At 38.9% G+C, this 13718-nt stretch overlaps 1 protein-coding gene across 1 annotated transcript in view; it reads left to right on the plus strand.

The window, feature by feature from the left end:
• gkup (glucuronokinase with putative uridyl pyrophosphorylase) overlaps positions 1–13718 on the plus strand; it is a 48328-nt gene that overhangs the window by 22374 nt on the left and 12236 nt on the right. Inside the window, exons 9-16 of the mRNA XM_059638984.1 lie at positions 287–378; positions 2371–2476; positions 4183–4262; positions 5924–5992; positions 6718–6778; positions 8190–8206; positions 11560–11617; positions 12438–12530. Of these exons, the coding sequence (XP_059494967.1) occupies positions 287–378; positions 2371–2476; positions 4183–4262; positions 5924–5992; positions 6718–6778; positions 8190–8206; positions 11560–11617; positions 12438–12530 (576 nt within the window). The remainder of the gene's footprint in view (positions 1–286; positions 379–2370; positions 2477–4182; positions 4263–5923; positions 5993–6717; positions 6779–8189; positions 8207–11559; positions 11618–12437; positions 12531–13718) is intronic.

Genomic DNA, 13718 nt, shown 5'->3' on the forward strand with positions numbered 1-13718 from the left:
CAGGCTTACATAGAAATTTCAGCACAGAAACAGGACACACAGTCTGACTGGTCAATGCCTGTGTTTTTACCCCATGCAAGCTTCCATCCGTACCCCTCTTTACGTCACTCTGTTAGAATATCCTTCTATTCCCTTCTTCTCATGTTTATCCAAATTACCCTTAAATGTGCCACACACAAACTCATAATTACGAAAACTAGGGTTACTGGATGAATAACTTGTCAGTAGAGATGTTCCAGGTGGTGATTTGCATTTCTCTACTTCTAACACTTTTATTTGTTGATAGGATCTCTCTGAATACAAGAAGTGGCTGGCATGCTACTCTTCAAAGCAACATGGTTTTGCTACCAAATCAATCACCTGTCGTTCCTATGCAAGGTTAATATTGCTCATACTCCACTCTGATGGGATAGAATACTATGTAACCTGAAAGGTTTCAACCTCAACAAAAGACTTCCTTTCTTGTTAATGACTGATTGAGAGGTTGGTGGTTGGTGGTGAACAGTTTTCTGGAAATACTGTGGTCATGCGGTGAGGTGCTCCAGTGTTCTATTAGGGTAAGGAATTCCAGGAGGCTCAGTGCTGGTGGGAAATGTGTGTGACATGGATCAAGTACATCCCATAAATTAGACATGGATAACTTTACTCTATCAACCTGTAGCACCATTAATTATAGATTGATTGTTCATAGTTTCAGTCATTCTTCTCAAACACACTATTATCTTCTAAGCAGATAATAAATGACTGATTCTGAAAGCTGGAGGGAAAAAAAAGCCTTAAAAACTGCACTGAATAGATTGGAGAGAAGGATTACTGGCTGTAATCTGACAGAGAGGCCTAAGTGATGTTTGCACTTCCTGATAATGAGACACATGTTCTTATTTCTTTAATATAACACAGTGTGGAGCTGGAGGAACACGACAGGCCAGGCAGTATCAGAGAAGCAGAAAAGTTGATGTTTCGGGTCGGGACCCTTCTTCAGAAATGGGAGAGGGGTAGGGGGCTCTGAAATAAATAGCGAGGGGGGTGTGGGGGTGGGAAAGGTAGGTGGGATGTTGATAAGTAGTAGTTTTTTTACCTGTCTTTTGTCACTACAGTACCTGTTGACTGCTAGAGTGCTGACTATTGTTCTGTTGCTGATTTGTACTAACTTTGATGTTACAGAAGGAATGATTTGCAGCATCACTTAAACATGCTGCAGATAATGTGGAAAAAACATGCTCAGGGATCTCAGTAATTTTTTAAAAATCTATTTGGAAAGTTAATGGAATATTATCATTTATTACGAGGGGAATTGATTTAAAAAAGGAAGATTCCACTTAAGTTATATAGCATGTTGGTAGGACCACATCCCGAGTACTGTTCACAGTATTGGTTTCCGTATTTAAGGAAGGATGTAAATATATTGAGTATTAGACTTAAGTTAATAGTTTTTGCAGGTCCAAGAAAGTGCCGTATTGCTGGAGACATTTTATTTAAATTCTCTCCGGATGTGAGCATTAATAGCAAACGCAGCGTTTTTTGCCAATCCCCAGTTGCCGTTGAGAAAGTGGTAGTGAACAGTCTTTTTGAATCATTGAAGTCAATCTGGTACATCCAAAGTGCTGCTAGGGAGAGATTTCCAGGATTTTGACTCAGCAATGATTTGGGAGTGGCGCTATAGTTTCGTATTGGGACTTGGAATGGGAAATAGCAGATCAGGAGTTTCCATTTGGCTGCTCTTGTTCTTTCTGCCATCAGGTAGATGTAAAACATCTCATGACATTACTTTGAAGAGTAAAAGGGAGAGTATTAATGCTCTCCTGAAAAGAAAAGTGGCCCTTGTTCGCATTGCTGTTTGTGGAAGTTTGCAGTGTGAAAATTAGCTGCCACTTCTTCCAGTACTACAAAAATGACTAAAGTTGAAAATGTACTTTGTAAAACGCTTCAGAATTTCTTGAGAATGCGAATGGAACTGTACAATTACACGTCTTTCCCTTTATTTATTGCAGCGTAATTTATTGCTGTGCATGATTGGCTGTGACCTATCTATAGAAGGGATTGTCATTGAAAAGTTTGGTACCAGCTATGAAGTACTTTGAGATGTCCTGAAGTCACGAAACATTATTTACATGCACCATTTTTTAATGAAATCGCTTTTCCTATCATTAGGAATTCAAGATACTTCACACGGTTCAATAGATTTTTTTAAACTTCATTAATTCGGTAAAAAAACACAAAAATCTCACTTGCATCGAGCTCTAAATTTGCTTTTGTTTTATCCTGGAATGGTTTGTTGGAATGAGAATAGTTTTGGAATGGGTTTTCCTGGATATCAGGGATTCAGTGGAAATTTCTTGAACCATTGCACTGACACTCACTTGTGTTTAGGATCGGAATTATGGGAAATCCATCAGATGGCTTCTATGGGAAAACCATTGCCATGACGATATCTAATTTCTGGGCTGATGCGATGATATGCGAAAGCAACAAAGTCGTAAGTCCTATGCATGATTGAGCAAGATAACTTGTAAATAGAATGCACAATGACAGATGGAAGTTGTTCCTCAATTCATTTACAAATAAATGAACTTTGCTGCTAATTGTCCAGACCCCAAATTCAAAACAACATGACAACAGCACAAGAAAAAAAATTGAAAGAACTGCAGATGCTGTAAATCAGGAACAAAAACAAAGTTGCTGGAAAAGCTCAGCAGGTCTGGCAGCATCTGTGAAGGAGAAACAGACTTAACGTTTCGGGCCCGATGAGGAAGTTTGGAGGAAGGGTCACCAGACTAAAATGTTAACTCTGTTTCTCCTTCACAGATGCTGCCAGACCTGCTGAACTTTTCCAGCAACTTTGTTTTTGTTGCACAAGAGATAAGCCAGACCAGTCAATGCTGAGGTCTCAGAGACAGCCCCAACACAATTTTATGTATTTTACAATGTTAAGCAGTTAGATTTAAAAACTTTATGATAGGCATTCCTCCTGGTGGATTCAAAAATATTCATGTATTCATCTTTTAGGTATCATGTGTTTAATAGGCCCATGAAACAGAGAGCAAAATGTTACAAATTTGTTCCTTTTACAGTGTGTGGTGCACATTGAGTACTATGAGTATTAACTGTGTGCAGTACATTTTCTTGAAGCTAACAAGTTTATATTATAATTTTTGTGAGAATAATATTTCTTTGCTAAGGCCTCAAGTCTTGGAAATTTTACAATGAAGTGATCCTCCAAAACAGAATGGAGCCATTCAGCCAGCTTCCAACGGCTCCCTTCTGTTCCTTTCCTATCTCTCGGAAATGTTGTTAAATATATATGTTACCAATATTTGTCCATTTTTTAAAAAAAATGTCGTGTATTCTGCTTCTGCCCTTGTTTCTGTTAGACCCTTCTGCATCCAAAGACACTTAACTTCAAAAGACAGACCAAGCTATTCTCAGGACTTCTTTTTTAAGTTTTTTTGGGGTGATGATTTAAATATCATGCCCTTTAATTACCAACTGATTTCCTCTATCAAAACCCATCATAATTTTCAGCATCTTTACATTATTTCTTAACATTCTTAATGTTCTACAAAATGATCTGTCATTCCACATCTCTCCTCTTACCCCTGGTAACGTTTAGTGAGATTTTTATCTGATCTCCATGGCCTTCATGGCACCTCCATGAGGTGCCAAAACTGGATACACTAATACACTAATTTCTTAATTCTAGCCGATTATTTATGCAGGTATGGTATTATATCTTTGCTTTCAACTCTTTAGCTCTTAATATCCCAGGGGAGGAACAGAGAACAGGGAACAGCAAAATCTACCAGATTCCATTTGTGATTGCTATCCTCTGGACTACAACTACTTTCTGCATTAATTTCAGTCATTATTCTTGAAATACTTTGGCACATCCTAAGCTTGTGAAAGGCACTATATAAATGCAAATATTGCTGATTAAAACATGTGTGTGTTTTGTGTTATATACTTAATGATTCTGGCTGCATTGACAGTCAAGTGGCCCACCTGAGATTAATCCAATTAGGGTTCACACATAAATGATAGTCACCTAGATTGATTCTGCCTTGGATTGGTTTCTCTTCAGGGGTGAAATTCATAGCTAAAGAACATATTTTTCTGAAGACAGAATTTCCCACCAAATGTTTTCAAGGTCTTCTAATGTGGCTTTCTGCTTTTGAATTCCCCCAGGTGCTAATACCGCATCCTCTCAATGATCCAACAGAGTTTGGCAGCTTGCAAGATTTGCACAGGATCAGTAGGAAGGAAGGGTTTGTACCTGTCATTTCTGTAAGCACATTTCAATGCAGTCAATTCTCTCACCTGTAGTAACAAAGTTTGCAAAGTAACATTTTTAGTTAAGGATACACTTGCACAGCTTTGGCTTACCTCTCCTGGTTCTTTTGCCAATAAGGTGTTTTTTTAGTGTGACATGTTGTTATGATTTGCAAAGCACAACTTTCAAAATGAAATTGTTTAAATACCTCAAGGGGAAAGCAGTTTTATGGCTGGGGGAAGGAGCAAAGAGCTTAAGACCATAAGAACTAGAAACAGGAGTAAGCCATTCAGCCCCTTGAGTCTGCTCTGCCATGACTGTAAGGGAAGATAGTGCAGAAATCCTCCTAACATTTCAAAATTATTTAAATATACATTTAAGATGTGAACGTATACAAGGCTATGGGCTAAGTGCTGGAAAATTAAACTAGAATAGTTAGCTGGCTGATTTTGACAGGCATTGAAGCTATGGTCTTAAGGACCTTTTATTATGCTGTATATCTGTACAGCTGTATTCTAACATGTTTTTTATATTAATTAATAATTCATGAACCCACTCTCTTTGTGAATTCAAGAAAGCCTATTAAATTGCTTCCCTGTAAAACATAAATTCATTTGGATCTAGGAAAAAGGTATTCATCAGGGAAGAAGTCCTCTGAAAACTAAGTTTTTTTTTAAATTAGTTCACTGGATTTAGGAATTGCTAACTAAGCCAGCGTTTGTTGCCCATCTCTAGTTGCCTCCAATGAGAAGATGATGGTGTGCTGACTGCTGGAGTTGCTGCAGTTTATTTTCTGTAGGCCTACTCACAATGCCATTAGGGAGGGAATTCCAGAATTTTGACCCACTGACACTGAAGCAACAGTGATATATTTCCAAGTTTGGAATATGAGTGGCTTAGAGGGAACTTGGAGATGGTGGTGTTCCCATGTATCTGCTGCCTGTGTCCTTCCAGATGGTAGTGAGAATAGGTTTTAAAAGTGCTGCTAAGGGGTTCAGTGAGTTTTTGCAGAGCATCTTGTAGATGGTTCACACTGCTGCTAATGAGCATTGATGGTGGAGGGAGTGGATGCTTGTGGATGTGGCACCAATAAAGCAGGCTGCTTTGTCCTGGATGGTGTTGAGTCTCTTGATTTTTCATTGGAGCTGCGCCCATTCAGGCAATTGCGTGGTATCCCATCACATGCCTGACTGTGCCTTGTAGATGTTGGACAGGCTTTCGGGAATCAGGACGTAAATTACTCACCAAAGTATTCCTAGCCTCTGACCTGTTTTTGTAGTATAGGAGTTGTTGCAATCAACTGAGTAAATGGATGTGTAAAGGAAAAGGAGACCTGTTCATCCGCCCTTACCTAGAGGCTTAACAATTTGGGGTATTCTGCCTTGAAGTGTAATGGATTAGGGGACTTGCCCATAATCTAGTCATAACAACTTTCTTGCGTAATGAGATGATGAGCCAGTCAGGATTTCTCTGTGAACATTTCAGAGGATGTTTGAAAATGGTTTTGTTTTGATTTTTAATGGTTTCTTCATCTATGGACCTGAGTTGAATTCTGGTTTGGGGTAAATCATTCTGAGGGAAGGGCTGACTAGATTCAGGCAGGGATGGGAAACAAAATTACCATGGGGTTAGTGTTAAATTGAGGCTATTTTGCAGGTATCTGGGTGGTCTGAGACTGCTTCAAGCAACTTGTAAGAAATTCTACCAATACTGCTCTGAGCAAGGGTAAGAAAAATTTGAGGTTTTGTGAATGTGTCATTTTAGGCAACGGATCACTAATCCTAATGCTTTTTGTAACAATGAGAATTTAAACCAATATGCCAGCTTCCCCCTCAGGCTGGTGTAAATGATCACAGGGTTACTTTCTTAAAGGTCAGCAAGGAAATTCTCCCCTATGACTGGCCAATATTTATTCCACAGCCGACATTGCTAAAGTAAATTATCTGGTGTGCTGTTGGACCTTGCTGAATTCCTAATTGGCTGTTGCATTTCATCCAGCAGTTACTACACTTCAGACATAACTCATTTTCCTTAAAGTCCCTTGGAACACCCTGAAATAATGAAAGACAAACTGTAAATGCAAGTTCGTTCTTTCTTTCTGAGTTATTTCCGTGAAGTGGAAGTTGCCAGTGTTGGACTGAGGTGGACAAAATCAGAAGCCACACGACAGCAGCTTATAGTCCAGCAGGTTTATTTGAAATCACAAGCTTTTGGAGTGTAGCCCCAGAAACTTCACCTGATGAAGGGGTTACATTCTGAAAGCTTGTGATTTCAAATAAACTTGGTGGAGTATAACCTGGTGTTGTGTAACTTCTGACTAAGTCATTTCCATGTTGCTCAAAGAAAGTGTTTATTTTTTCTGAAGAAGTAAACTTCTAGTGATTATGATGAATCATTTCAATTCTGCAATTCAACTAAAACTGTTATTGAACTTGTGCTCCAATTTGCAGAATCGCTTTGGCCAAACGGAACTTTACTCTGAAATATGACACTAATATACCACGGCAGGTGGTAGGTATATTCCTGACCAGATTCAGATTTCCTTGTACTTTTTTGAAACAATGGCACATCAAGAAATGATGAAATATTTGGATCAAAGTGCAACTTAGCTATATTCAAGGGTGACTATAGACATGCATCTGGATGGCAAATGAAATTGAAGGATATGCTGATAGAGTGAGATGGTTTTCTGTAAAGTGTATGTGAGTATCAGCAAAGTCTTTTGAGATAAATCCCTATTTTTGATCTGTGTGTTATATCTAATTCTGAGTATATGTTACATTTAGACTTGGTTGGAATGAGCATCTACACACAAAGCACCTTCTCTGTGGCTGTGGCACAGTATTCTGTGCTCTATTCCGCTACCTTGATGCACTTTGTATGGTATAATCTGCCTGTTGAGCATGCAAAACAACTCTTTTCACTGTATTTCAGTGCATGTGTGACAACAGTAAATCAATCAATCAATCAGTCATTCACTCAAAGCAGACATTTCAAGTTAATGCTTCTATCCCCTCCTCTGGTGTGACCCTGACGTATTTTCCTAGATCAAGGAAGACTCCTGGGGCTAAAATCTGGTGCTACTTGCAAGTTGTGTTGTGTAGGTTATATGTCAACTCTATGAGCAGACCCCATTGCAGAACATTAATCTGTGCAGTTTCCTCATTGATAAAAGCAATCCAAAACACTGCCTGTATTTCAGCAACAATGAGGAATTACAATCTGCATCTAGAAGGAATATTTGGCATAATAAAACACACCAGTTTGACCTCATAAACAGATGTTACACTAGATGCCAAAAAAATCTTGTAAGAAGTCCTATCACACTTGTGCCAGTGCAACACCTTCAATTTAAAAATGTATCGTCATATTTAAATCCTTTCATGGCTTCACCTTCCTAATTCTGTGTAATGTTCTCTGATTTTACAACCTGCAACTTTCAAATGATTTGTATTGTTTTGTGTATCTCCCCTCACTCCCTTTACCCCATCATTGGGAACGACATCTCTTGCTGTCTAGTTTCTGTGATCAGGAATTGCCTACTGAAACAACTCTGCTATTTTTTTCATACTTAAAGGACTGAAGTCTTGGCCGTCCCTCCTAGTATTCCTTTCTTTCATGTTCAATTGTTGTTGAGTATGTTTCTCTAAGTGGCTGAGGTACGCTATTAATTAAGTCTCATAAATCTGAGTTGCTGTTTTATTGTCAGTATGGAGTTTAGTGGGACAGACATGCAACTTATGTGGTACAGCAGCTAGAACTGGAGTAACTGAATCTTAGAGACAAGCACCCATATCAAATGAATGATCCCAACTTCTGTGGCTCAAAACATTAAACCAGCTAGGGGATCATATTGAGAGTATTTTTAGTGTAGCTTTGGGATATGTCTTATCTCACTTTCTCTATGATTGTCTTTCTGCAGGGCCTTGCTGGAAGCAGGTTAGTGTTAAAGAGTTAAGCAAATACACTGGCTTATCCATTTCTTTAAACAAATGTTGTATGTTGTCTAAGTCCTTAGACTAACCATTCTTGGGACTAACCACAAAGTCTTCCTCTCGGTTAGTTTGTGTAATTACCTTAGAGCACACTGTGCTGCTGTTGGATCTTCTGATTGTACTTATTGCAGCTGAATGGTAGGAGTGACATTGTTACTAAGATTCTAATAAAATGTATACTTCAAAGCAACTACAAGTTAAATTAAAGCAAAGAACTGCAGTTTTTTATTGGAAATCTGAAATGAAAATAGAAATCGCCAGAGAAACTTTCCAGTTTCAAGTATGGGTCACTCAACCCGAAACATTAGTTCTGCTTTTTCTGCATAGATTTGGGCGGTATGGTGCCTCAGTGTTTAGCTCTGCTGCCTCACAGCGCCAGTGACCCAGGTTCGATTTCACCCTCAGGCCAACTGTCTTTGTGGACTCTCCCCATGTTTGTGTGCTTTTGCTCTGGTTTCTCCCCACTTTTGAGAGATGTGCAGACTAGGTGGACTGGCCATGCTAAATTACCCATCGTGTTCAGGGATGTGTAGATTAGGTGGGTTACAGGGCGATGGCTCTGGGTGGGATGCTGTGAGAGTTGGTGAGGACTTGCTGGGCTGAAAGGCCTGTTTCCACACTGTTGGGATTCTCTAGATGCTACCAGACCTGGTGCGTTTCTCCAGTAATTTCTGTTTTTGCATCACAGATCAATGCTGGAATTGTCTACCATGCTTGACTGCACTTTCTTTTCCACTCTTTTACTTCTTTCCCATATTTAACATTTTTGAATTTATAATTCCTTTTATACCTTCATAGGATTACATAAATTTACATCACAGGAGCTGGTCATTCACTTCAAAATTGGTCCATATGCTTCATTTCAGCTTTATTCTATCCTATCTTGAGCCCTACCATTATATTCTTGAATCACAGAATCCCTACAGTGTGGAAGCAGGCCATTTAGCCTATCGAGTCCATACTGACCCTCCAGAGAGCATCCAGTCCCGATCCCTTCCCCCTCCACCCCACCCTATCCCTGCATTTTCCCTGGTTAATCCACCTAGCCTGCGTACTGTCAGTAATTTAGCATGGCCAATCCAACTAACCTCTTTGGACTGTGGAGGGAAACCAGAGCATCCAGAGGAAACCCACGCAGACAGGGGGAGAACATGCAAACTCCACACAGATAGTCAGCCGAGGCTGGAATTGGACCCAGGTCCCTGACGCCGTGAGGCACCAGTGCTAACCACTGAACCACCGCACTGCGCCTTCTGCTCTTTCATTCTCCAAATGCTTATCTAGTTTTCCCATAAGTGCATCTTTGCTCTTCACCTCAATTATTCCCTGAGTTCCACGGTCTAACTTACGTTGAGTGTGTTACTGGAGATATTAATGAGTATTTTATGTTGATGGTCCATAGTTTTGAAATACAGAAACATCACTATTCTACCCTACCAATTTTCATGAATTTAAAGACCTCAGTTAGGTTACACCTCAGCGTTTGCTTTCCAAGAGAAAAGAGCCCATATTTTTCCTGTTAGGTATAATGGTTTGAGAGGAATTTTAAGGCTGGAAGAATTTAAATCCCACAATTGCAAGGATATAACTATTTAAATACAGTTTGGAAAGCAGAGTTAGGATGGATCAGTGAAGATGTGATGCTAACAACCGGGAGCAATTTTGCTTGAGTGTGACAAAATTAAAGATTTGTTCTCTAGGAGAGAGTCAAACACAAGGCCTAGTTGTGTTGAGCATTTTGCCTGATGTGCCCAGGAAAGGAGATTTTGGAAAGGTCAATCAGGTCACTTGGAAAGTTTGAAGTTAACTACATGTGATATGATTCAAACATTCCTGCTGTCAGATTAAATCAAGATTATTATTGACTACCTCTCTCATTCCTTTCCAGCTGAGAAAAGTGCATTGAATGTGGTGGGGGAGCATGGTTGGAAAGTAGTGAAAATACTTTTAATTACTTTTAAGCAATATTATTTCTGAAATGTTGATTTATGGTTTCATATGTGATATCAGCAATACTCAACTGAGGCCATCTATGTCATAATTTGTAACTTGGTAATTCTTTCATGATAAACAGAAAAATTAAGAATAAATCTCTGTTGACCTTTATGCAAAACAACCAAATTATAATGAAACACGTACAAACCTTTATTAAAAGCTGGGTGAAGTGGCACCATTATCATGTGGCTTCTTCCACCCACAGTAATCCTGTCATTACTTGAATTTGAACTCAAAAGTTCTTAGAAGTCAAAAAACATTGGGACTTATTTGAAAAGCAGCAGTTACCTTTGAAATACTTCTTTTCTGCCACATAATTTTGACTTTCATCTGGTATCCCTGGTAAAGTCGATCACAATTATTTTCAAAATTTAAATTCTTATTTGTTTTCCTTTTCTGTCAGGGATATATCTGTCACCAGTGTATCTCACCTCTGCTCCTAAGTTACAATCAATCATGTTTTGTGTCAGTCAACTAGTACAATCCTGTCTTGTTCACAGCCATTCTAACATACTCATGTTCACCTATTTCCTCATAAATAACTTTATTCCTCTTGGTTTCCTCTTCTAAGAAATTGTGAGAGTTATAATAATGGATACAAGCTTATCTTTAATCAGCACACACCATATGGTGTGCATCTACCATGGTACAATTGGTAGACATACTCCTCTGGGTAAGAAAGTTGTGAGTTTCACTCCCACTCCAAAAAGCCGATTAAAAATTCTAGATACCTACTCCACTACAGTGCTGAGAGATCGCTGCCAAGTCAAAGTTGACAAATTTCAGGTATGACTTCAAACTGTGTCCCGTCTGAAAGATCGCTGATTTTGAAGTACGGGGAAGTTTTCCACCAGGACCCAGCCAATATTTATTCCTGAACTAAAATTGCACCTTAAAAATCTGGCATTTACTGCCCTGTTGTAACACTGGGCTGTATCCAATGTTGCAACTTCTTGAAAGTATATCACAGGATGTCTCAAAAAGCACCAAATCATTCTTTTATACAAACTTACTTCTCTCTGGTCTCATGTGTTCAACTAAAAATGCAATATTTCGTTGCCTGCTCTGAACTGATTTTTGTTTTCAGTGGCCCAACACTCAGGAATCCATTATGTTTGTCCTATATATTTAAAAGACAGATTTGTTGTCATTTAGCTTACCTTCTCTCCTAGAATGTCTCCTGTCTTGCACTTTCACCTAAGTTTCTAAATGTTAAAAACACATCACATTATGTTGCAAAACTTCTATGTTGTGACTATATTGCTGGAATTGTGACAGTCTCAATTTCACTTTTTTTTACAGTGCTATTGTGTCAGCTGCACTTAAATGCTTGATGAAGTTTTATGATTTAATTGATGATGTGAGTAATCCTGTGCTAAACTTTACTTTTTTCTTCAATAGTTTTATAACATGATAATTGAAGGCATTTAGAGTAATTTTGTGAACTTTTCTCTTCCTTTTTGCTAACATTCTCATCATCCCATCTTACTTGAAAGTATTGACTCCTTGTTGGGGGGCGCAATTAAAGATTTTAAAACCGAGTTTTGTATTTCATGGTTAGGTAAGGGTACCATGAGTTACAGAACCAAGGAGTTAGATGGAGTTACAGTGTAGGCAAGACATGATTTAGTTGGATATATAAATATGTGAATAAAAACAAAGAACTATGGATGTTGGAGATCTGAAATAAACATAAAGCAGAAATTGCTGGAGTAACTTAACAAGTCTGTGGAGAGAAAGCAGAGTCAACATTTTGAGTCCACTGACCCTCCTGCAGAAAGGTTTCCCTCAGCATGAGGACAAATTGCCTACCTGCACAACTGGCCATGCTAAGCTAATGAATGCTGCGAGTGTATATCAAGCATTTGTACACACAATTGACAGTTTTCTACCTGCTTGAATAGACAGAATATTATGGGCTATGTTGACAGTACTAGGTTGAAAATATACCTTTCAGCTCCCGAAGCACCAAAAGCCTTTTTGCCATTGAGCCTATGTTGAATTTGTATTCTAGGCACAAGATTACTGCACCATACCGTCACTTAACAAAATATCTTTTTAATGTACATTGAAGCAACAAGGGAAACAAAGCACATATTGTCAGAAATTGTCTTACTAGAATAAATATATAACAGTCCTCTCTTTTTCAGTATTTTAAACTAACTTAGTTTCTTTGACAGGATTTGCCAAAGCCACTCAGGGCAAACTTCATTCTGAATGTAGAGACCGAAGAGTTAATTATTACAGCAGGACTTCAAGATCGGGTGGTCCAGGTATAATTCATATAGAATTATTTGTAGGGAATTAAATTTGAATGATACAAAAGGCATCCTGATTGGGATTCAACTCCAGTCAGAAGTTTGTGTGAAAGAATGAATGAACAATAGGTAGTACTAAACCTGGCTGATTAAACAGCTGTAAAATTAGTGCACATATCAGAAGTTAAGAATACGTCTGAAGTATGTAATTATAGTATAATTTTAATATAATAGCATCTTCAGCATAAACACCTGCTAACCAGAAAGTGGCCTTATCACAAAGTTACAGGCTGGCACAAATCATGTATATTATCAATTTGTTTTTCAAATTGGATGTGAATAGATTTTTAAAAATCTGTTCATTCTGTAGTTTGAGAAAATCCGCTATGTGCTGGCAATCCCGTGCAACTCTGAGAAAGATCTGCCTTTTAGACACCCTGAGTTTGCACATTCTCCCTGTGTTTGTGTGAATTTCCACCAGTGCTCTGGTTTCTTCCCATGGTCCAAAGATGTTTAGGGTAGGTGGATTAGCCATGGTTAATGCAGGGTTATGGGGACGGGGAGGATCTCGGATACTCTTTGGAAGATCCGTGCAGACTTGATGGGCCAAATGGCTTCGGTCTGCACTGCTGTGATTTGTAGTCATCAGCAGACTCTTAATTCCATATTTCGTTTTGTTATTCCACCATCTGCTGTGATGGGATTCAAACCTAGCTCCCCTGATGTGAATACCAGTAGGCCACCACCTCCCCAGTTTGGGAAATATTTGGGAGGTGTGACTGCTGCTCTGTCACTGGATGGTGACATCATACCACCACGCTGTGTTTCACAATAAATATGGCCATAAGTGAAGTCAGACACCCCACCACCCCCCGCTCCCCCCCACCCCACCCCACCCCGCCACCTCCCCCAATAGTATTCTCTGAAATGGCCTAGCTAGCCACTTGTTAACCAAGAAGTCAACTTATATCTGCCTTCTAAAAGACTGATTAATGGCAATAAAGACTGGCTTTGTCTCCCTCTTGTGAAGGGTTTTTTAAAGGACAAATTAATTTATAATTTATCTTACCATTGAGTGTGGAATCTTGCTGAATGCAAAGTAACTGCTATATGTGATCACAGTCACTGTGGCATAAGTAGTATTTGGATATGTTAAAGTACTTGCAGAAATGTTGGTTTATGTGACAGTGACAAGGAATGTAA

This window comes from Stegostoma tigrinum, chromosome 32, assembly GCF_030684315.1.
Source record: "Stegostoma tigrinum isolate sSteTig4 chromosome 32, sSteTig4.hap1, whole genome shotgun sequence".
Taxonomy (NCBI): domain Eukaryota; kingdom Metazoa; phylum Chordata; class Chondrichthyes; order Orectolobiformes; family Stegostomatidae; genus Stegostoma; species Stegostoma tigrinum.